Here is a 23,995-nt window from a genome sequence, read left to right on the forward strand (position 1 = left end):
TGTACCCAGCAAGGGCACTGAGAACAAGCATAAGGGTCATCGTAACAGGTAGAACAGTTCCAACTGTGCCTTACCTACCCCAACTTATAACTGCTTCCTTCTCTCGTCCTGTGCAGAGTTCTCTGGAAGGTAACCATCACAAGGCCACAAGTTACATGAGGCAAGAGCAGGAGAGGGGAGATGCATTATGACTTTGCTGTTAATGCTCAAGTATCTGAGTCTATATAGAATCTAAGCCTTTCTCTCAGTGAAGCTATTTTTCCCCCAACCAACCCACAGGGTGCAGCCAATGCTATCCTTCCTATCCTCTTGATTCCAGGGAGAAGATGGAAAGTGAGTTACAACTAGACACAGCCTTAACAGTCATGTATTTATTCTCAGAACATACAAACTTATCTTCTCAGAGAATAGAAAACAGAAATTTCACTCAGTGAGTTAAAGATGAGCACAGCCAGCTTACCCCACCCCCACATCTAAAAAAAATTCCCTGGGGGAGGGACACCTAGAGTGCATGGCACCCCTTGGCACGGGGCTGTGCACATTTCTAAAGGCTCTCAACCTGTTTTATACTCCAAATAGGAAAACAGCTGTCAAAGTGACAGTGAGAGTCCAAGGTCCACAATCCTCACGGTGCCAGGTCCTGTGGGTCCATTTAGGGCAGCAACATTGCTGCAGCATACAGTTACACACTTGTGTCTGTCCTGAAGGTCCCAGGTGGCCAGGTGTTTGTTTAATCTGAGGCAGTAGTGCCAACCGGCTGTCCCATGATCTGGGAAGAGCTGATGGCCCAGGACAACCCTAAAGTTCCTGTAAGTGGCTGGGCCAAAGCTTGTGGCAGTTTGCTCTCCCTGCTCCCACAGCATCTTCCTGTCCTTTTGCAGCAGCCCTAAGTGCAGGCCTCCAAACCTGAGGGCCTAGGCCAGGGAGTTGTTCCCTAAGCCCAATATCCCAAGAATGAGAGCCTGGAAAGAGGGATGTGCAGATCTTTAGGAATTGGCATCAGGCAGCTTCACAGCATGCCTTGAAACCCAATGGAAGAGTGTTGTGTCAAGCAAAGATGGTCTCTTCCCGGCGCTTCTTAGTGAGGATGGTGCCTGGCTTGTGCTGGGCATCTGGGTGGTTAGCCAGCTCTGGGGGGCAAGAAGACACTGGGCTCTCCAGGATGGCTTGCTTTAGCTCATAGAACACAGCTGAGTCCTCTTTGGTGAGGAATGTGATGGCCACACCACTCTTGCCTGCTCTTCCTGTGCGGCCAATGCGGTGAATGTAATCTGGGGAGCAAGAGGAATATTACTCAGGACTAGACCAAATGTCCCAGTGAGTGGTGTTCCATTCCCAAAGGCACCCTTCTCATCAGACTTCATGTGCAGGAAATCCACTTCATGCTGTCCACACTTAAAGCACCCAGACTTCTCCAGTGCTGCCTGTCCCCATTCCCGTTGCTACTGGTCATACTTCCAAACTAAGGGTCTCCTAGTTCCATTATCTCCACACCCCTGAAGATAGAAGTGTTAACCCACATGCTGGGACAAGCATCCCAGACTACAGGAATGAGTTCCTCAGTACAACACCCTGACTCTAAGTGAGAGGATAAAAATAGTTTCGTCTCACCCTGGATTAAGGTTACCTCCTCAGCACTTACCTTCAATATTTTTAGCCATATCATAGTTGACAACCATAGATACATCTTGAATATCGATACCACGACCAGCCACATCAGTAGCCACCAAGATATCCTTGGCTCCAGCCTTGAGATTGGACAGTGCAAATTCTCGCTGCTCCTGGCCTTTTCCACCATGCAGTGTGCAAGCATTGTACTGTTGGAAGAATGGTGAGGTGTAGAGTACAATGGGATCATGGGCAGACAGAGAAATAAAGACAAAATGGGGAAGGGGAGGGCTAGGAAGAGCAGCAGATAGAAGCACAAGAGGCAGAGAAAGAATGAGTTCAAGTGCAGCAAGAAGAAAACAAGTGAGCTAAAGCAAGGGATGAAAGAGAATGGGGTGTGGTGTGGCGTGGTAGGGCAGACAGAGTAGAGCCAGGACAGAGCAATTTCTCAAAATACAAAGTCAGACAGTTGAGAAGTTTTCAAAGAGAACTAGGGTGGAAAGTAGGGATTAAGACACTTAAGGAAGCAGGAAAGCTAAGTGGCAACAGCACACCTTTCCCCTCAGGAACAAGTCCCAAGACTGTGATCAGCATCCCCCTCCATGACCTCCCATCTCATTTCTCAAACATGCACAAAGAGCATGGACCCACTCTACTCCACACCCTCAGGGAGTCTCATAAACCTTTCACTAGACATAGCAATCTCGGATAAGCACCCATGGTGGCGTTGCTTGCAGCTGCTGGAATGGAAGGGATTCCTAGCATTTGGACTGGTTCTTTCTATTCCCCTGAAACCACTTTTCTCTTTGGCCCTGATTTTTAAATACTGGAAAGGTTAAGCAATGAGAGAGAATTGAAAGCAGGTGCCTGTGAGACACCCTAGTTTCAGAAAGCAGCACCACCAGGGCTAGAGTGCTACTCCCTGTGAGCCATACCCCCATCTTCTCTAGGGACTTGGCCAGCACATCACAACCCTTCTTCTGGTTGACAAAAATAATGATGGGAGGATCAAAGCCTTGCTCCAAGATTGCCAACAGCTTTTTCCTGTGTAGAAGAGGAAGAGGAAAACGAGATGTATTGTACTTCCTAGTCTAACCCTGACTTACAAACACCGACTTCAGGGTTTTCAATGCCCATTACATTCACAAGAAAACAGAAGCTCTTCAATATGACAATAATCACCCCACAGCCAACACTCACACTGAAAGAATCTGTCAAAAGCCCTCTTTTCACAAGTTTCATGGGTTGGCTGCCACCATACCTCTTTTCTGACTCTGACATGAGGAAGACCTTCTGTTCCACGCGTTCATGGGGCTTGCCTGCAGAGCCAATGTACACCACAGCAGGTCGCCGAAGATAGCTCCTGGCTAGACGCTCCACTGCCGGGGGCATGGTAGCCGTGAACATGACTGTCTATGAAAACAGGAGGCTCAGCCCTCAGCCCAGGCATCCATAACCACAGAGCACACTGTCACCACAGGCAGTTCACTCAGCCCAGGTAAAAAACCTTAAAATGAATCCTGCTCTGAGTCTAATAACACTCACCTTTATAATGTCCTTTGCCTTCCCACATTCCCTTAGTACCTGTTCATCTTAGTACAAAAAGCATTTGCTAGTACTGTGGTCCAGGCAATAGCATAATTCTTTGTTTTGTTTTGGGGCTTAGAGAGTCTCCCTATGTAGTCCAGTATGCCTCAAACTTACGGCACTTCTGCCTCCATCTACAAGTGCTGCAATTATAGGAGTAGGCCACCATGCCTGGCTTTGTTTTTGCTTTATGGTTTTTTGTGTTTTTTTTTTTTTTTTTTTTGGTGTTCATGTGTACAATGTGCATGTATGGGCACAAAAGGACAATCTCAGAGTGTTAGTCTCTTGTTTGCTACTGCTAATAATACTAGCTGGCAAGTAAGCTTCAGAATTCTTCTAACTCTAGCTCCCATTACCAGAGGCATATTAGATGCTTGTACCACTACATCTGGCTTTACATGAGTTCTAGGTATCCAAACTCCAGTCAGCACGCTTACCCAGCAAGCTCTTTTAACCACTGAGCCATTGCCTCAGCCTGTTTTTGGCTTTTGTTTTGGGGGTGGGGGGGAGCATAATTCTTTTGCAGAGCTAAGCTAAATGACTCCACTCCAAGCCAGAAGACTCTACCTAGGCACACTTTACCATTCTGGAAACACACACTGAGCCCACCATAGGCAAGAATCCAAAAGCGGGTTTCAGAACTTTCCCAACTTCTCCCAGGAAAGAAGACTTACTTGGCGGTATTTATGTTTTCCAGACTCAAAGTTAGCTAACATCTTCTCTGGATCCTCAGCCTCATCTGTATCTGGCTTCTGGTTGCTGACAGGCATGTGTTCCAGAATCTTCTGGACATCTGGCTCAAAGCCCATATCAATCATCCTGTCTGCTTCATCCAGAACCACATATGTACAGCGGCTTAGTACCAGGTAGCGGTTCTCCAACACATCAATCAGACGTCCTGGGGTGGCGATCACAATCTGGGGGTGAGCAGGGGGGGTGGTGTAATCAGATTGGCAGACATCTCCCTTTTCTCTGCTATAACCTATCCATTCACTTGCGCAACTTATCTCCAATGCAAGGAACTTGGACCCTAACCTCCAGTCACATTAAACAACGAAGGTTCCTGAAAACTGACATGAAATCACTAGCTACCACAATCACTTTTTTTCCAGGAATGAATGGGGTTTTAAGATCCAGGAAGCAAAATCAGAAGGAACTTTCTTAGATGTGAGAAAAGCTAAGGAATACTATGTAAGGAGCTACATGGAAGAATTACACTGAGAATCTGTACCAAGATTAAGTTCCTATGACAGACTCCTAAGACTCTCTCGACCTTTCTGAGAAGGCAACGCACACCGCCGGCAACATGGTCTGGTGGAACGATAGAAGCACGGCTTTAGATATGAATCATTTCCTCCTCCATATGGCTCACTGGCAGCTGGGTGTCATGACAGCCAAGTTACTAACCTGAGCCTCAGCTTCATCAATAAAGTGGAGATGCCACATATGGCTTTTATAAGAGTGAGCATATATACACACATATGTGTATGTATGTATGTATACATAATGTGTGTTATAACCTCTAGTGCATAAATTCTCAACAAATAGCACATGTACATAAGCCAGGCCTTTCCTCACTTCATTGCACATCTATGCCAGCAGCTAGAAACAAACGCCCAAGCCAGAAAGCCTTCCCAGCAAGCAGCAGCTGGCTACAGAAACAAACCTCACAACCCATGCGTAGTCTGAAGCCTTGGTCTTCTCTGGAGATGCCACCAATAACAGCCACAGTACGAATGCCTAGTGGCTTCCCAAACTTGATGGTCTCTTCTTCAATCTGTTGAGCCAACTCACGGGTGGGAGCCAGGATGATGGCATAAGGGCCCTGGTCTGACTCTTCAATCCTGTGGTAAACAGGGTATCCCAAGGCCTCATAAACTTGGGGTCTTATTTAATCAAAACAGAAGCAAGGCAAAGTCACTCTTAAGGGTAGCTATGAATATAGGCTGGTGGGAAAAGATGCAGTGATCCCATGTAAAAATCAGAGACCAAGCCAGGAGTAGAGGTGCACACCTTTAATCCCAGCACTAGGGAGGCAGAAGTAGGAGAGAGGTCAGCCTGGGACTACAGAGAGAAGTCCAAGTCAGCCCAGGCAGGCTTATGGGTATTATAGCTAGTGTCCCCTTGCCAGTGTTTGGCACACTCTCCTGTTGCTATGGTCCACTGTATGTTGGCCAGGGGGTGATGTCCACTCTCTACTCATGCCATCCTTTTCCCCTGCCATCACGGAGCTTCCCCTCAAGCATGTAAGCCAAAATAAACCTCTTTTTCCTACAAGCTGCTCTTAGTTGGGTGATTTCTACCAGCAATGTGAACCAGACTACAACACCTAGTGTAGCCAAATCTGTAAGCTCTAGATTCAGTGAGAGGTCCTGTCTCAGAAAATAAGGTGGAATGCTGGGGATAGCTCCATGGTTAAAGACACTTGCTTATGAAGCCTGACAGCTTGGACTAGATTCCCCAGTACCCACATAAATCCAAACACACATCTAGAGTTAGTTTGCAGCAGCCAGAGGTGCTAGTGTGTCTATACACACTCTCGCTCAAATAAATAAATAAGAATAGTATGTATGTATGTATTTGTTTTCTAAGGTAGGGCCTCACTCTAGCCCAGGCTGACCTAGAATTCACTATGTAGTCTCAGGCTGGCCTTGAACTCACAGTGATCCTACCTCTGCCTCCCAAGTGCTGGGATTAAAGGTGTGTGCCACCACGCTCAGCATAAAAATATTTTTAAAAATAATAAAGCTGGGTGTGGTGGCACACGCCTTTAATCCCAGCACTTGGGAGTCAGAGATAGGAGGATCACTGTGAGTTCAAGGCCACCCTGAGACTACATAGTAAATTCTATCAGGCTAGGCCACAGCAAGACCCTACCTCGGAGAATAAAATAATAATAATCATGATGTGGAGAATAATTAAGTAAGATACCTGTCACTGACCTCTGTACTCCACATGTGCACACATACACGTGACCCCCACCAAAGCTTCTGATTATAGACTTAAAAATAAGCAAATAGGGGCTGGAGAGAAGGCTTAGTGGTTAGGGCCCTTACATATGAAGCCTAAGGACCCAGGTTTGATTCCCAGATGCCCATGTAAAACAAGATGCACTAAGTGGCACATGCTTCTGATGTTCTTCTACAATAAAAGGCTTTGAAGTGCACGTGTGCACGCGCACACAAACACACACACTTTCTCCCTCCCTCCCTCTCTCTCTCTCTCTCTCTCTCTCGCTCCCTCTCTCTCTTTCTCAAATAAATAAAAACTATTTTCCTGGCTGGGCATGGTAGTGTATGCCTTTAATCCCAGCACTTGGGAGGCAGAGGTAAGAGGATCGCCATGAGTTCAGGGGCAACCTGAGACTACATAGTGAATTCCAGGTCAGCCTGGGCTAGAGTGAGACCCTACCTTAAAAAAAACATTTTTTTTTTCCTTATATTAACAACAATAACAACAACAAAAAGCCAGGGCTAGGAATACTGGTCAGTTGGTGGAGTGCTTGCCTAACATTCATGAAACTTTGGGTTCAATCCCCACCATATAAACCAGGTATTGAGGCATATATCTGGAAGCCCAACAAGGCAAAAGGATCACAAGTTCAAAATTATCCTCTGTTCTACAGGAAATGAGGACCAGCCTGGGTTAAATGAGACCCTGTCTCAACAATAAAAACTCACTCACTCACTCAACTGCCATTTTCATTTTTTCTACCCAACCAAACCCATTCCAACTGGTACCAGGTGATCCTACCTGTCAATTTTGGGAAGCGTGGTAATCCAGACCAGTAATGGAATGAGGAAGGCTGCTGTCTTGCCACTGCCAGTCTCGGCCACACCAATGATGTCACGATTCTGTAGCCCAATGGGAATGGCCTGACGTTGGATAGGTGTTGGTTCCTGCAGTGAGAGCGCAAGGGTAATGGGGTACAGGCAGAACTGCCTTCACGGGATGTTATATGCTACCATGATATACCTGGTCCAAGTACAGTATGCAGGAAAGGGGGCTAAAGAACACAATCCCTAGAGGCCCATATTTCTACCAGAAAGAAAAAGACGTGCTTAGTTTGGTGCTCATGGGCAGAGATGACATGAAATAGTTAAGGAACAGGTTCTCCAACCACAAACTACAGTTGTAGTCTAGAATGCTAGAATGGGGCAGATTTCCCAGGCCAATCTTCTCCTCTTTACCTTGTAGCCACATTTATCAATGACCTCTAAAATGTGTGGAGGCAGAGAAGAATCTTTCCAGGATCGGATGGGATTAGGGATCTTGCCACCCTTGGTGGTGATGCTATAGTCTTCACGGAAGATCCTCCAGTCTCTGTCTGTCATCTCATCTAACTTCTTCTGGGACCAATGGCGATCATCCCAACGTTGCTTGGCTTCCTTCTTTCTAAGTTTGCGGAGTCTTGCCCTGAACAGGACATGAGGATTAAGCAGAATCAGTACAGTCCCTTCTGCAGAGATTCTGGGCTCTCCCTAATCACACTTAGCCCCAACCACTCACTCCTCCTGCTCCTTTTCTTCCAGGGTTCTCCTTTTCTCCATGAGATCTCCATAGAAACGTGACTGCTCTCGTTTCTGCTGCTTTAGATCGATGCCAGCAATGAAACCTCGCCCCAACAGCTGCACCTGGTGACGTTCTTTGTACCTGGGATTGAGACAGAAGTAGAAAAAGAAGTCCATTACAGCTGAAGGAACAAAAAGCAGACTGCCAATATCCATCAATTCTTCTTCCTGACCAGCATTGTCCCCTGCCCAAAAATCTGGATAAATACTAGTCTACTAATTTCCCCATTCCAGCATCTTAGCATGCAGGCACAAAGCCACTCACAGAGGATTATAGTCAATGGAGGTATCCTCAGATGCATCCCACTCAAACACAAACTTGCGGTCATTGAGATGCCTTGTTCGGCGTCGTTTTTTGATGCCACCCAGATAACGCTCCTATCCAGGGAGAGAGCAGAAAGCCATAATCTCAAGGTCCAAATCTAACATACAGAGACCAGAATGGCCAAATAACTAACCCTCTCTGGAATGGGGAAGGGGGCAAGACTTGTACCTTAATAGCATGTAGTTCCTTGCTCTTATCCTTCTCTTCACGGATCTTTTGCCGCCCTTCCTCATCCTCATTTCCATTGGTCTCCCGCTCCATCCTCTCCCTGCGTTCCCTACGCTCTCGTTCCTGAGGATCTTCTACAGATAAAAGAAAGAAAAGCTGCAGAAGAGCTCAGTGGAAGAAAAGAGGGAATTCAGTCAATAGATACAAATGAGAAAGAGCTGAAGAGATAGCTTAGCAGTTAAGGAGCTTGCCTGTGAAGCCTAAGGACCCAGGTTCGACTCCCTAGAACCCATGTAAGTCAGATGTACAAGATGATGCATATGCACACATGCATGCTCACAAGGTGGCACATGCATCTGGAGTTTATGTGCAGTGGCTAGCGACCCTGGCATGCCAATTCTCAATTCTCTCCTGCTTTCTCTCTCATAAAAAAAAAAAAAAGAAAGAAAAGGAAGGGAGGGCTGGACATAGATGCCTTAGCAGTTAAGGTGCCTGCCTGTAAAACCAAAGGACCCAGGTTTAGTTCCCCAGTACCCTCATAAAGGCAGATGCACAAAGTGGCACATGCATCTAGAGTTAGTTTGCAGTGGCTAGAAACCCTGGCACACCCATTTTTTCCTCTATCTGCCTCTGTCTTTCTCTCTCTCAAATTAATTAAATAAAGAAAAATGTATGTATTTATGATACAAATGAACCTTATCTAACAAAAAGATGTTCTACCATGGAATTTTACCTCCAACCCTGGTTTTTAAATCTCTCTTAAATGGCACCATAATCCCATTCCACCCTATCCACACAGGGCAAAAAGACAAACCCAGCATCTTCCTGCCCAAGTCTTGGAACTGTTTCCTCTTTTTCCTCTCTTCCTCAAGCATCCGCTGTCGCTCTTCTACCTCCTGCTGCCGCCTCTTTAAAGCTTCAGCCTCCCGCTCTGCTTTGGAGAGGAACTTGGGCTAGAAGACAGATGGGCACTGTTAAATTATCTGGGAACATGGAACAATCACACCACTGCTAGGGACCTTGAAAAAGTACTTGTTTAGGCATTAAACCTACTGAAAAAACACATACAGGCCTAGGACTTTTGTTATGTGCTAAACACCCCAATTACCATTCATAAGGAAACCCTAACCCTCCCCAATGCCCCAGGATTTTGACATATTTGTTATTTTTATTTATTTGAGAGCAACAGACAGAGAGAGAAAGAGGCAGATAGACAGCGGGACAGAGAATGGGCATGCCAGGGCCTCCAGCCACTGCAAACGAATTCCAGATGCGTGCAACCCCCTGTGCATCTGGCTAACATGGGTCCTGGGGAGTCGAGCCTCAAACCAGGGTCCTTAGGCTTCACAGGCAAGCACTTAACCACTAAGCCATCTCTCCAGCCCAATTTTGACATATTTGAAGGAGGCTTTCAAGAAATGGAAGTTAATGGCCCACAAGTTCCAGTGGCCAGCCTTCCTTAAACTACCCTGCTGAGCCTGTAGGTTGCCATCAGTTCTACAGAAGCCATGGATCAACCTCTTTCTTGTGTCTCCCAGTGCACATGTGCACGCAAGGCAGCCTTCCCTTTGGCTAAATAAATGTGGTGAAATTGCCACTAGAAAGGGCCAAAAAAAAAAAAAAAAAAAAAAAGAAATGGAAGTTAAGCCAGGCGTGGTGGTGCATGCCTTTAATCCCAGCACTCAGGAGGCAGAGGTAGGAGGATTGCTGTGAGTTCAAGGCCACCCTGAGACTACAGAGTTAGTTCCAGGTCAGCCTGGACCCCACAGTGAGACCCTACCTCAAAAAAACAAACAAACAAAAAAAAAAAAAAAAGAAAGAAAAGGAAAAAGAAAAAAAGAAAAAGAAATGAAGTTAAAATAAGACTGCCAGAGTGGGCCCTAGCCCAATCTAACTAATGTTATCATAAGAAGACGAATGGATGTAGCTCAGTATTAAAGCATTTGCCTAGTATGCATAAGGCCCTGGGTTAAATCAGCAGGAGAGAGAGAATGAATGAGAGAATATGGTAAGACAGCCTGGTTTGGTAGCACAGACCTGTGTACCAGCTACTCAAGGCCAGCCTAGGCAGCTTGGTCAGACCCTGTCTCAAACTAAGGAGGGCCAGGGCTGGGTATGGTGGTGCACACCTTTAATCCTAGTACTTGAGAGGCTGAGGTAGACAGTCTTGGCTAGAATAAGACTCTACCTTGGAAAAAAATTTAAAAAAATATAGGGCCAGGGATATAGCTCAACAGTATAGTACTTGCCTAATTAGATGTAAGGTACATCTGTAACCCAAGGACAGGGGCCCCAAAGGAAATAATCCCACTGATATTTTGAGCTTGGATTTCTAACTTCTGGAGCTATGAGAAAATAAGTATCTTATGTCTCTGATGTTGAAGGCCCCATGTCTGGTATTTTGTTATGGCAGCCAGGACATACTAATACAGACCCTCAAGTTTTTACCTTAGCCTCTGCTTCTTCTTCAGCCTTTTTCTTAGCCAGAAGTTCCTCCAGGGATAATGGCTGGGTCTAAAGATAAAACACAGGAATTCAGTCCAGAAAGGCTCATTCCCTTTGGATGCACAAGGCAAGGTGTGAGTTGAGAAGAACAAAAATTCAGCCAGTTTCGTTACCTTAGGCTTCTTATCACCATGTTCATCCTCTTCATCCTTCTTAGAATCTCTGTCTTTCCGAGACTTAAAATCTTTTCCTCGGCCAGGAGATAAACTTTAAAAAGAAAAAAATGGGAAGTACAATTGATCTCACCCAAGCCTCTGGATGAGATTCAGGCTGGGCCCCCAAAAGAGGAAAGAAGCATTCTCATGAATCATCAAGACTGATCTATGGTCATCCAGCGTGTCCTAAACCTCTTAGCAAGGCCCAATCTCTCAGCATGATCTGAAACCTAATTATGGCCCTGTCTTGGCTCTATTCTACCTGCTACCTTCTTTTTCTTTTTTCTTGTTCTTTTTGTTGTTGCTCTGTGTATGTGTGGGGGGGGGGGGCGGGGGGGCAGAATCTCACTTTGTAGCCAAAACTGACTTGGAAAGCACTCTATGGCCCTAGGCTGGCCTTGAACTCACAGCAATCCTCCTAATAGCCTCCTGAGTGCTGGGACTAGACATGCACCATATGTGTTTTGGTTTTGTTTTGTGACAATTTTCATACATGAAGACAATATAACTTGATCATAGTTCCCCCCCACACCCATCCCCCTTCACTGACCTTCTTTCCAACTATATACTCTCCTATTCTGATGACTTTTTTTTCCTGTCCTCCTCCATCATCCATGTCCAAGTATTAATAAGCTCAATTTTTTGAAGGTCTTGTGGCAGTGCCAACAAGCCAATATGAGGTCATAAAATAACAGTCACTTCATACCTGAAGATAGTGTCCCAAAGTACTCATTCTCTAGCTCATAGACTCTTTCTGCCTACTCTTTTGTAATGTTCCATAAGCCTTGGAAGGAATATTAAGGATGTCTCAATTAGCACTGAGCACTCAACCTTCACTTACTGAATCTCCTATTTTAAATAATTTCTAAATAATAATTTGAAGTGGGACTTCAAGTACTATTATGAAAAATTTCAAATAGCAAGGCAAGCAGGGTAATTCACACTTATAAGCCCAGTATTTGAAAACTGAGCAGGACTGCTGCAAGTCTGAGGCCAACTGTGAGTCACAACATGAAAACTATATCTCACAAAATAGCCGGGTGTGGTGGTGCACGCCTTTGATCCCAGCACTCGGGAGGCAGAGGTAGGAGGATCACTGTAAGTTTGAGGCCACCCTGAGCCTACATAGTAAATTCCAGGTCAGCCTGAACTAGAGCAAAACCCTACCTCGAAAAACCAAAAAATCAGCCACAGAGATGGCTCAGCAGTTAAAGACACTTGCTTGCAAAGCCTAACAGCCTGAATTCAAATCCCCAGTACCTATATAAACCAGATACACAAAGTGGCACATGCATATGGACATTGTCTGCAGTGACAGGAGACCTTGGCATGGCCATTCATTCTCTACCTCTTTTCCTCTGCTTGAAAATAAGTAAAATAAAAAAGATTGTAGCTGGGCGTGATGGCGGATGCCTTTAATCCCAGCACTTAGGAGGAAGAGGTAGGAGGATCACCAAGAGTTTCAGGCCACCCTGAGACTACATACATGCATACATACATAGTGAATTCCAGGTCAGCCTGAGCTAGAGTGAGACCCTACCTCAAAAAAACAAAATAAAGAAAGAAAGAATAAATTTAAAAATTGGGGCTGGAACAGTAAGCATTTCTCTTAATGGTCATACCCATATATTAATGCTACTTTCACTTTTGGTAGAGAACCTTCCCTTTTCAGATGGCAGTGACCTTGGAATGACTCAGAAGGCATCATGGTGCTGGGAAGAAGTAACAGAGGAGTGTTCAATACTGCAATATCTCCATCACACCTTCCAAGGCTCAGGGTCCATTGCGGGAAGAGGTGGCAGAAAGAATGTAAGAGCCAAAGGAAGGGTAGGACTCCTTACAATATGCTCCTCCAGACCCAAAATGGCCTGGATATCCATGACCTCACAGTGCCTGACACTACCTTCACAAGACCATCATAATAGGAGGAAAAGGTCATGACATCAAAATAAAAGAGAGACAGACTGAGAGAGGGAGGGGAGATGATGGAGAATGGAGTTTCAAAGGGGAAAGTGGGGGAAGGGAGGGCATTACCATGGGATATTGTTTATAATCATGGAAGTTGTTAATAAAACAAATAAAAAAATAAAATAAAATAAAAATTGGGGCTGGAGAGATGGCTCAGCTGTTAAGGTGCTGACCCAGCGCCTACTTAAAGCCTACTGACCCAGGTTTGATTCCCCAGTACCTACATAGAGCCAGATACACAAAATAGAGCATGTGTCTGGAGTTCCTTTGCAGCAGCTAGAGACCCTTCCATGCCCATTCTCTCTGCTAGATGTGGTTGTGCATGCCTTTAATCTCAGCACTCAGGAGGCTGAGATAAGAGAATGACTGTGAGTTCAAGGCCAGCCTGAGACTACATAGAGAATTCCAGGTCAGCCTTGGCTACAGGGAAACACTATGTTGAAAAGCCAACAACAAGAACAAAAAAAGAATGTGTTTCAGGCTGATAACGTTTTCAATTTCTAAATTCCAATTTGAACCTCTAACCATTTTGACCTTATGAACCATTATGTGTGTGTATGTGTGTGTGTATGGGGGGGTGTTTTGGAGAGTGGGGGAGGGAGAAAATATGGACCAGAGCCTCTAGCTCATGCAATTAAACTCCAGGTACAAGAAACACTGTGTGCAGCTGGCTTTTTTTAAGTTTTTTATTCACAACTTCCATAATTATAGACAATAAATCACAATTCCCTCTAGCTCTCACTTTCCCCTTTGCAACTCCACTCTCCATCATAATCCCTCCTCCTTTCAATCAGTCTTTTATTTTGATGTTATCTTGTTTTCCTCTTGTTATGATGGTCTTGTGTAGGTACTGCCAAGCACTGTGGGGTCATGGATATCCAGGCCATTTTGGATCTGGAAGAGTGTACTGTAAAGAGTTCTATCCTTCCTTTGGCTCTTACATTCTTTCCACCTCTTCTACAATGTACCCAGAGCCTTGGAAGGTGTGATAGAGATGTTTCAGTGCTGAGCACTCCTCTAACACTTCTTCTCAGCACTGTGGTGCCTTCTGAGTCATTGCAGAGGTCCCCACTATCTACTGGGGATTGAACTCAGGCCTGCAGGCTTTGCAAGCAAGTGCCTTTAACCCCAGCCCAACCTTTTTTATTTTTTGTTTTTGGTGCTGGGATTAAAGGCATGCGTCACCATGCCCGGCTCCATTTTATTTTCTGAAGAACATACAAACTGAGCTAGATGGTGGCTCATGCCTGAGAGGCAGAAGCAGGACTATCACTGCATGTCTCAGGCCAACCTGATCTACACAGCGAGTTCCAGGCTAGCCAGGATTACATAGCAAGACCTCATTTCTCTAGCCACTGCAACGAACTCCAAAAGAATATGCCACCTTGTGCATCTGGCTTTACATAGGTACTAGGGAACTGAACCTGGGTTCTTTGTCTTTGTAGGTAAACATCTTAGCCATTAAGCCATGTCTCCAGCCCAATACCCCATTTCTCAAAAAACATGCAGAAAACTTAAATCCTTTCTGAAGAAGATAGTTCTGGAATAGCTACCAACACTGTCTGCTAAGGAAAACCAATTTTCCTTTCCCTATGAAGCTGTGCATGAGGGACTGCAGAGAAGAAGAGATTGGTGCATTCCCCTGAAACCCACCCTCATTCCCTTAGATACCTAGATCGTTTCCGGTCCTTGTCCCGTCTGTGTCCATCTTTGTCACGATCACGGTCCTTCTTATTCCGATCCCGTTCCTTCTCTCGCTCTCGCTCTTTGTGTCGTCGCTCTCTGGAAGACAGCAAATTTAAATCATTTGATATTTCTAGAGTTTCTTACTTCACTGTAGACCTGAGAAGGTTCTCATATATCCTTTTCTGCTTGTTTGGTTTTTTTTTTTGTGATTTTTTTGAGGTAAGGGCTGGCTTTAGCCCAGGCTGACCTGGAATTCACTATGTAGTCTCAGGGTAGCCTTGAACTCACAACAATCCTCCTACCTCTGCCTCCTGAGTGCTGGGATTAAAGGCATGCACCACCACACCTGGCTCATGTATCTTAGTAATATTTTTAAAAACTGAGAAATGCATTTCTCAGAAAAGTTAAGAGGAATTCTAAGATCTTACACATCAGAGTTGTACTGCTAACATGTAATGGCAGTGCCAGACCATGGGCTATAACACCTGAACCACATTCCTATATCATCTGGATCTTCATCTTTTAAGTTTTCAACCCTTAAGAGCTGGGTTTCAGGACTGGGGAGATGGCTCAGCAGTTAAGAGCACTGCCACTTATGCATGAGGGCCTTTTGGGCCAAAGGCTGCCAAGTTCAAATCCCCAGAACCTACACAAAAAGCTGGGTATGGCCACACATGTCTGTAACTCCAGTCTCAAGGAGTAGAGGGCAGAGAGTTGGTGAAGACAAAAGAATTGCTGAGGCTTGCTGACTGACAGCAGCTCCAGATTGAGGGAAAGACCCCATCTCAAGGAAATAGAAAGATGCCTGACAGTCTTCTCTGACCTCCACATGCATGTGCACACACATGCATTCACCACTCATCACACAAACCACACACACACACACACACACACACACACACACATCAAAAAAAAAAAAAAAAGAGCTACATGACTAAGCTGGGTATCATGGCACACACTGCAATCCAAGTACTAAGGAAGCTGAGGCTGGAGGATCACAATGAGTTCCAATCTAGTCTGGGCTATTACAAAACCATATCTCAGAAACAAAAGAAGGGCTGGAAAGATGGCTCAGTAGTTAAAGGTACTTGCTTGCAAAGCCTGCTGGCCTGGGTTTAATTCCCCTGTACACATGTAAAGCCAACGGCACAATGTCTGGAGTTTGCAGTGGCAAGAGGCCCTAGCATGCCCATGCCCCCTTTCTCCTTCTGTCTCTCTCTCTCATAATTAAATAAAGCTTAGGGGGGAAAAAAAAAGATGAAAGAAAACCTAAAGAAGAGAGGCCTGGAGAGATGGCACTTGCCTACAAAGCCTAAGGACCCAGGTCTGGAGTTCATTTGCTGGAGGCCCTGGTGTACCCACTCACGCCCTCTGCCTCTTTCTCTCTTTCTCAAACAAAAAACATACATATATATAAAGCCACACATGGTGGTAGCACACCTTTAATCCCAGCACTTGGGAGGCAGAAGTAAGTGGATCACCATGAGTTTGAGGCCACCCTGAGACTACACAGTGAATTTTAGATCAACCTGAGCTACAGTGAGACACTATCTCAAAAAATAAAAAAATAAAAGAGAGAGAAAATATTTGCAGTTCCAACTGGGACAAAAGTAGACTGATGCATGAAAAGTAGTTGGACAAGTCTAAAATGTCTCTCCCTCTTCATATAACAGATAGGTAAAGTCACTTTACCTCTCTGTAGACTTAGAACGGGAACGAGAGCGAGAGCGGCTGCCTCCTCGACGTCTATCCCTTGACCTATGACGCTTCCTATCTTTAGATGGGGAAGACTTCCGGTCCCGTTCTCTATCACGCTCTCGGTCAGGAGTCCGTGATCGCTTCCTTTCCTCCTTGAAAGGTGATGCATCTCGATCCTTTTTGTCAGCCAGTTCTCCTGCCATCTGTGTGGGTAAGACAAGTACTTATTATGAGGCCAACCTGATACTACCTAGTGAATTCCAAGTCAACCTGGGCTAGAGCAGGACCTTTCCTTGAAAAACCAAAGAATGAAAAAGTGCCAGCTTGAAAGCCTGTTGACTTGGGTTCAACTCCCCAGTACCCATGTAAAGCCACAGAAAGTTGTACATGTGTGTCTGGAGTTTATTAAAGAGGACCTGACATGACCATACTCCCATACACGGAAGGGAGGGAGGGAGGAAGGGAGGGAAGGAGGGAGGAAGGGAGGGAAGCAAGGAAGAAAGGAGAAAAGGAAGGTAGGGAAAGGAAAGGAAGAGGAAGGAAGGAAGGAAGGAAAAGGCAGGCAGGCAGGTGGGCAGGCTGGGGATGTATCTCAGTTGGTAGAGTATTTGCCTAGCATGCATGAGGCCATCCCAGCACCTCATAAACTCAATGTGGTTGTATATGCCTGTAATCTCAGCTCTCAGGAGTTAGGAGGCATGAGATTTAGAAGTTCAACGTTATCTTTGACTACATAGTAAGTTTTAGGCCATCCTGGCATACATGAAACTCTGTCTCAAAACAAAACAAAGTTCTACACCTGCTGTTGTCTGGCTAAATATATATATTATTCTTACCAAACTGCCCAGTAAACATTTCTATTAACGTTCATACTCATATATTAATGCTACTCTCACTTCGGGGTTACAGAAGCCTCTCTTTCAAATGGCAGTAACCTCTGGGATGACTTAGCACCATCTTGCTGAGAAGTGACAGAGAAATGCTCAGCACTGGAACATCTCTATCACACCTTTCAAGTTCAGGGTCCATTGTGGAAAAGGAGGCACAAAGAATTTAAGAACCAAAGAAAGGGTAGGACTGCTTACAATGCACTCTTCAGACCCCAAATGGCTTCCTTATCCATGACCTGCATTGTAATGCCTAATACTTACCTACACAGGACCCTCATAACAGGAGGAAAAGATGATAACATCAAAATAAAAGAGGGACTAATGGAGACAGGGAAGGGATAAGATGGAGAGTGGATTTGTGAAGGGGAAGGTGGGGGAGGGGTGGGGATTATCATGGTTTATCATCTATAATTATGGAAGATGTCAATAAAAAAAGTTCTAGGAGCCAGGCATGGTGGTACACGTCTTTAGTCCCAGCACTCAGGAGGCAGAGGTAGGAGGATCACGGTGAGTTCAAAGTCACCCTGAGACTACATAGTTAATTCCAGGTCCACCTGAGCCAGAGGGAGACCCTACCTCAAAAAACAAAAAACAAAAAAAAAAAAGCTAGGTCTGGAGAGATGGCTTAATGGTTATGGCGCTTGCCTGCAAAGCCTAAGGACCCATGTTCAACTCTCCAGATCCCACATAAGCCAGACACACAAAGGTGAGGCAAGTACAAGGTTGCACATGCCTACTAGGTGACACAAGCATCTGAAGTTTGATTGCAGTGGCTGAGGTCCTGGCATGCCAATTCTCTAAAATAAAAAACAAATTAAAAAAAAAGTTGGGCTGGAGAGATGGCTTGGTGGTTAAGCGCTTGCCTGTGAAGCCTAAAGACCCTGGTTCAAGGCTTGATTCCCCAGGACCCATGTTAGCCAGATGCACAAGGGGCTGCATGCATCTGGAGTTAGTTTGCAGTGGCTAGAAGCCCTGGAGCACTCATTCTTTCTCTCTCTCTGCCTCTTCCACTCTCTGTCTATCGCTCTCAAATAAATAAAAATAAAAATAAAGTTCTGGCTGGAGAGATGGCTTAGCAGTTAAGGTGTTTGCCTGCAAAGCCAAAGGATCCCAATTCGTTTCTCCAAGACCTTCATAAGCCAGATGCACAAGGGGGCGCATGCATCTGGAGTTCATTTGCAGTGGCTGGAGGCCCTGGTGCACCCATTCTCTCCCCCTCTCTCTGCTTCTTTCTATCAAATAAATTAATTAAAATATTTTTAAAGTTCTACTGAACATGTACAGACTATTTTCCTTCTTATTTCCTATAAAATATAGCAACTACTCAGAAGGATGTGTGAGGTACATGAAAATACTATGTCATTTTATGTAAGGTACATGAGCACCTGAAGATATGGGTATTCACCAAGGGTCCTGGAGCCAATCCTTCTTGGATAACAAAGGACAATTTGGGAGATGCCAACAACTTAGTTTAGGAGGATGAAGAGACAGGAAGACATATTTTGGAAGCAGTGCTGAGAAGACTTACTGATGAAGGGAGAAAGGATAAAGAAGAGACACAGAGATAGCTCCTAAGTATATTTGAGCAACCTACTGCTTTTCATTGCCATTAGTGAAACCAGAGAAAACTAGGGAAAGAAAAGAACAAAAGTCCTACTTTGGTCAGACTTTGAGATGTCAATAAAACCAAGAGGAGACTCCAGAAAAGCAAATGGAAAACAAACTCAGAGGAAAGAGGAAGAGACAAAAAAAATTGAATCACATTGTGTATTAAACAACATTACCTAAATAGGCAGCATAGTTGAAAAGAAAAGAGAAGATCCAGAATTGATCTCCAGAACATGCTAACATTTAAAAGTCGGGCCTAGGAGAAACCAAAGAAAATGACAGAAACCAAAAATATCTTTCAAGGAGGGAGTAATCATATAAAGTACCACTGGGGCTGGCTGGGGAGATGGTTTAGTGATTAAAGACTTGCTCTACAAGCCTGCCAACTAGTTTGGACCTCCAGCATCAACCTAAAGCTAGACACAAAATGGCTAGCGTCTGTAATCCCAACTTGGCTCTAGCAGTGGGGAGTAGGGAGGTGGAGTCAGGAGAACCCTGAAGCTTGCAGGCCATCTACTCTGACCTCAGAATCAAAACAAGGAAAGGGCTGGAGAGATGGCTTAGCAGTTAGGTGCTTGCCTGTGAAGCCGTAGGACCCCGATTCGAAGCTCAATTCCCCAGGACCCACATTAGCCAGATGCACAAGGGGGCGTACGCATCTGGAGTTCATTTACAGTGGCTGGAGGCCCTGGAGCACCCATTCTCTCTCTCCCTCTATCTGCCTCTTTTTCTGTCTGTCACTCTCAAATAAATGAAAATAAAAGTAAATAAAAATTTAAAAATAAGAAAAGATGTCTCAAACTAGGTGGAAGGAGAGGACCAACACCCCAAGGATGTCTCCTGACTTCCACATACATGTATCAATATATACATAAGTAATATTAAAAAATAAATAAAATACCAAGACTAGAGACTAGAGATTTTGAAAAAAATGGAGACTACTGGTGACCTGGGCAAAAGCTGTTTCAATGACAGGAAGGAAGAAAAATAAACTTTTGGGAATGAGTGAGAACAAAAGACAGTAAACAGGGATTGGGAAGTGGGAGTAAAAGGCCCTTGCTTACAAAGCCTGCCAGCCAGGGTTCAACTCCCCAGCACCCATATAAAGACACACACAAAGTGGCATATGAATCTGGAGTTCGTTTGCAATGGCAAGAGATCCTGCCACACCTATACACACATACACAATTTTTAAATTTTAATTTATGAGAATGGGCATGCCAGGGCCTCTAGCCACTGCAAACAAACTCCAGAAGCATGCACCACCATGTGCATCTGGCTTACATGGGTTCTGGGGAATCAACCTGGGTCCTTAGCCTTTGTAGGCAAACACCTTAGATGCTGAGCCATCTCTCCAGCCTTTTTTTTTGAGGTAGAGTCTCTCTCTAGCCCAGGCTGACCCATAACTCACTCTGTAGTCCCAGGCTGGCCTCAAACTTACAGGAATGTTCCTACCTCAGCCTCTCCAGTGCTGGGCTAAAGGCATGTACCACCATGTCTGTCTACACAATTTTTTTCTTTTCTTTTTATTTTTATTACACAATTAAAAAAAAAAAGATAGAAACTGGGGGATAGAAAGATGGCTCAGAGGTTAAAGGTATTTGCTTATAAAGCCTGACAGCCTGGGTTCAATTTCCCAGTACTCACATAACACCAAATGCACAGAGTGACACATGTGTCTGGAGTTCATTTGCAGTGGCAAGAGGTCCTGGTACACCTATATTCTCATTCCCTTTCTCCTCCTCCTCCTTCTCACTCTCTCTCCCCTTCTCCCTCTCTACTTGCAAATAAATTTAAGAAAATTTTGTTTTGTTTTTGTTTTTCAAGGTAGGATCTCACTCTAGCTCAGGCTGACCTGGAACTCACTATGTAGTAGTCTCGGGGTGACCTTGAACTTACAGCGATCCTCCAACCACTGCCTCCTGAATAGTGGGAGAAAAAACAAAAATTTTTTTAAGATATAAATCAGACTTGGGAGATGGCTCAGTGGTTAAAGTGCTTGCTTGCCAAGTTTGATTCCCCAGTACCCATGTAAAGCCAGATGCTTGAAGGGGCACAGGCCTCTGGAGTTCATTTGCAAGTGCCTTAACTGTTAAGCCATCTCTCCCAGCCCTAAATCGTCTTTAAAAAAAAAAAAAGATAGGGCTGGAGGGATGGCTTAGTGATTAAGGCATTTATGTGCAAAGCCAAAGGACCCAGGTTCGATTCCCCAGGAGCCATGTAGCCAGATGCACAAGAGTGCACATGCATCTGGAGTTCATTTGCAGTGGCTGGAGGCCCTGGTGTGCCCCTTCTCTGTCAAATAAATAAAACCATTAAAAAAAAAAAAAAAAGATAAGGGCTGAAGGAATAGCTTAGAGTTTAAGGCACTTTCCTGTAAAGCCAAAGGATGCAGGTTCAATTCCCCAGGATCCACTTAAGCCAGATGCACAAGGAATTGCATGCATGTGGAGTTTGCAGTGGCTGGAGGCCCTGGCACAACCATCCTCATTCTCTCAAATAAACGAATAAAGATAAAAGATTTTTAAGAAAAGATAAGTAGTAGATGCCTGTAATACTGACACTTGAGAAATGAATGTAGGAGGATCAGGAATTCAAGGACAGCCTTGTCTACAGTGAGTTCGAGGGAAACCTGGCCTACATGAAGCCCTGTCTCAGTGAATATAGGCAACTTTATTACAGATGACTGGTCATGATTTCCAGGAACCCTTAAGTGCCTATTTTTCTGAAGGACAAAGGCAAATTCTTCCCATTACTTGAAGGTCCAATGCTAGGTACTGTGAATTACAAAAAGGAAAACCTGTCCACAGGAAGCTTTTAGAACAGAAGGCATGAGACATGCCAAGATGAAGGCTCAAATAAATACTGTGGGAATCCAGAACAGCAGTTTCCTTTCATTTGTAACAGGAGATTTTGAAGGACCCATACATGAAGTAACTTTTGAGCCTTTAAGTATGGGAATAATTTAAACACGTGTAATTATGGGCAAGGGTTGGAAGTAATTTCAGGCAAGAGAAATAATACTGGCGTCTCCGAGGCGGGAAACCATGGGCAAATTTCTGGGAGTAAACCACAGTTCCAGTTTGGCTGAAGCAAGGGCTATTCGAAACAAGAATAAGGTCAGACATGGGCACGGCACTGAGCCCACCGACAAAAAAGGTCTGGACCCATACCACCGTCCGGAACGCGACCTGTGTCCCCAGGCAGCCACCACTCCTCCCTGGGGCCTGCGCCTCTTCACCCCTGCTTTCCAGAGCTGCCCAGGCTCATGCCCCTTCCCCGAGGCGTTCCTCCCCACTTCGTCCTGCAGAAAGACTCCACGGCCATGACCCCGCTCTCACCCACTCGGCAAACTCGTGAGAACCGCCTCCACCGCCCGGAACTCACCACCCTGAGCCTGAACCGCCTAACGCGGCCTCAACGTCGTAGAGCAGCCGCCATCTTTCCCGTTTCCTGGTCGCGGAGGTGCACCACTACCGCGGGGTAAGCTGGGAAGTGGAGTGCCCGAGGCTACGTTGCGGAAAGCGACTGCCAGACTCGGAAACTACCAATCCCTGAATGCATGGCGCCAGGGCCGGCTGGGCTGCGGGGTCTGCTGGGAAATGTAGTTCGCCAAACGTTTGACAATGAGGGAAGAAGAGTTTTGTGTGGACGACCTTCCAGCTCACGGCCGCCCTCCTTTCGGGCGGTTTTCTTCAAATCTGCTATTAGAAGGCTGGGGAAATGGATGGCTTAGCGGTTAAAAGGTCTTGCTTGGAATCTGCTGGTAGAAATTGCAGTTAATGCGACTGGGGAGATGGCTCAGCATTTAAAAGCACTTGCTTGCAAAGCCTGTCGGCCCAGGTTCAATTCCCCAGTACTCACGTAAAACCAGAGGCACAATGTGGCACATGCATCTAGAGTTCGCTTGCAGTATCAAGAGGCCCTGGCACAACCATTCTCATTCTTTCTCTCTCTTTTTTTTGAGGTAGAATCACACTACCCCAGGCTGGCCTCCAATTCACAGGGATCCTCCTACCTTAGCCTCACAAGTGCTTGGGTTAAAGACATGCCCCATCACACCCAGCTCTCTCTCCCTCTCCCTCTTCTCCCTCTCCTCCCTTTCACTCTCATAAAATAACATTTTTTTTCTTTTCTTTTCTTTTTAAAGAAGACAGGCATGGTGGCACACGTCTTTAATCCCAGCACTCAGGAGGCAGAGGTAGGAGGATTACTGTGAATTCAAGGCTACCCTGAGACTACATAGTGAATTCCAGGTCAGCCTGAGCTGCTGTGAGACCCTATCTCAAAAAAAAAAAAAAAAATTTAAAGGGCTGGAGAGATAGTTCATCCATTAAGGCCCTTAGTGATGGCTTAGTGGTTAAGGCACTTGACTGTGAAGCCTTACGACCCAGGTTCAATTCCCCAGTACCCACATAAAGCGAGATGCACAAAGTGGCACATGCATCTGGAGCTCATTTGTAGTCACTGGACTCTCTCTCTTTGCAAATAAATAAATAAGTAAATAAAATATTTCAAAAAACTAAATTGTAGCTGGTGTGGTGGCACACATCTTTAATCCCAGCACTTGGGAAGCAGAGGTAGGAGGGTCACCATGAGTTTGAGGCCAACCTGAAACTACATAGCGAATTCCAGGTTAGCCTGAGCTAGAGTGAGACCCTACCTTGAAAAAATTAATTACAATTTATTTTTATTTTATTTATTTATCACTGTCATAGGTGATGACATACAGCAGGGGAATTTTTACTGTAGCAAGAAATAATTTACTGTTTGTGGAAAAGCAGATTGATTATTGGTCCCATTTTACAGCCAGATAAATTAAAGATTAGGTTCACAGAAGTAACCTACTATTTCACAATGAGGGTGGTACAATTCTTCACTGTGTAGAAATACTACAGTCTGCAGTGAGGTGAATTTCATAATAGCCTCCACTTACTGTGTCACAATTCAAACTGAGCCAACACTCCAAAGGCTTCCTGGAAGAATGGTCTCTCCTGGGCTGTGGTATCTATTTATTCAACATTCCAAATAAGGCCCTGGCTTCCTCATTTTCACGCTGTTTGGATCCGGTCACTTTGACTGTCTTGTTATTTTTGCTTTCTCTTTCTAGTTCTCCCTACTTCAATCATCTACTGGGTGCTCCTCTGCCCACAATGATATGTTTGCTTTGTTTCACTTTGGTTCTGTGGGTTCAAATTCCAACATTATCATGCACTAAAGCAAAAC

At 45.0% G+C, this 23,995-nt stretch overlaps 1 protein-coding gene across 2 annotated transcripts; it reads right to left on the reverse strand.

Moving 5' to 3' along the window:
* Positions 1 to 356: 356 nt before the first annotated feature.
* Positions 357 to 22,253, reverse strand: Ddx23 (DEAD-box helicase 23). 2 transcript variants are annotated; one of them, XM_004668566.2, is made up of 17 exons: positions 22,157 to 22,253; positions 16,266 to 16,474; positions 14,559 to 14,669; positions 10,878 to 10,971; positions 10,708 to 10,773; positions 9,074 to 9,212; positions 8,260 to 8,393; positions 8,032 to 8,144; positions 7,705 to 7,848; positions 7,386 to 7,611; positions 6,949 to 7,094; positions 4,862 to 5,039; positions 3,870 to 4,112; positions 2,870 to 3,021; positions 2,544 to 2,652; positions 1,643 to 1,817; positions 357 to 1,271 (listed from the first exon to the last, which is right to left on the reverse strand). In XM_004668566.2, exons 2-17 carry the CDS (start codon positions 16,472 to 16,474, stop codon positions 1,048 to 1,050), a joined length of 2,463 nt encoding a protein of 820 aa, XP_004668623.1. In that variant the 5' UTR covers positions 22,157 to 22,253; the 3' UTR covers positions 357 to 1,047. The 2 variants fall into 2 exon arrangements, with proteins under 2 accessions (XP_004668623.1, XP_045007438.1); XM_045151503.1 differs by having other exon boundaries at positions 22,111 to 22,197.
* Between the last annotated feature and the right edge of the window lie 1,742 nt (positions 22,254 to 23,995).

Source organism: Jaculus jaculus, chromosome 6, assembly GCF_020740685.1.
Source record: "Jaculus jaculus isolate mJacJac1 chromosome 6, mJacJac1.mat.Y.cur, whole genome shotgun sequence".
Classification (NCBI taxonomy): Eukaryota; Metazoa; Chordata; class Mammalia; order Rodentia; family Dipodidae; genus Jaculus; species Jaculus jaculus.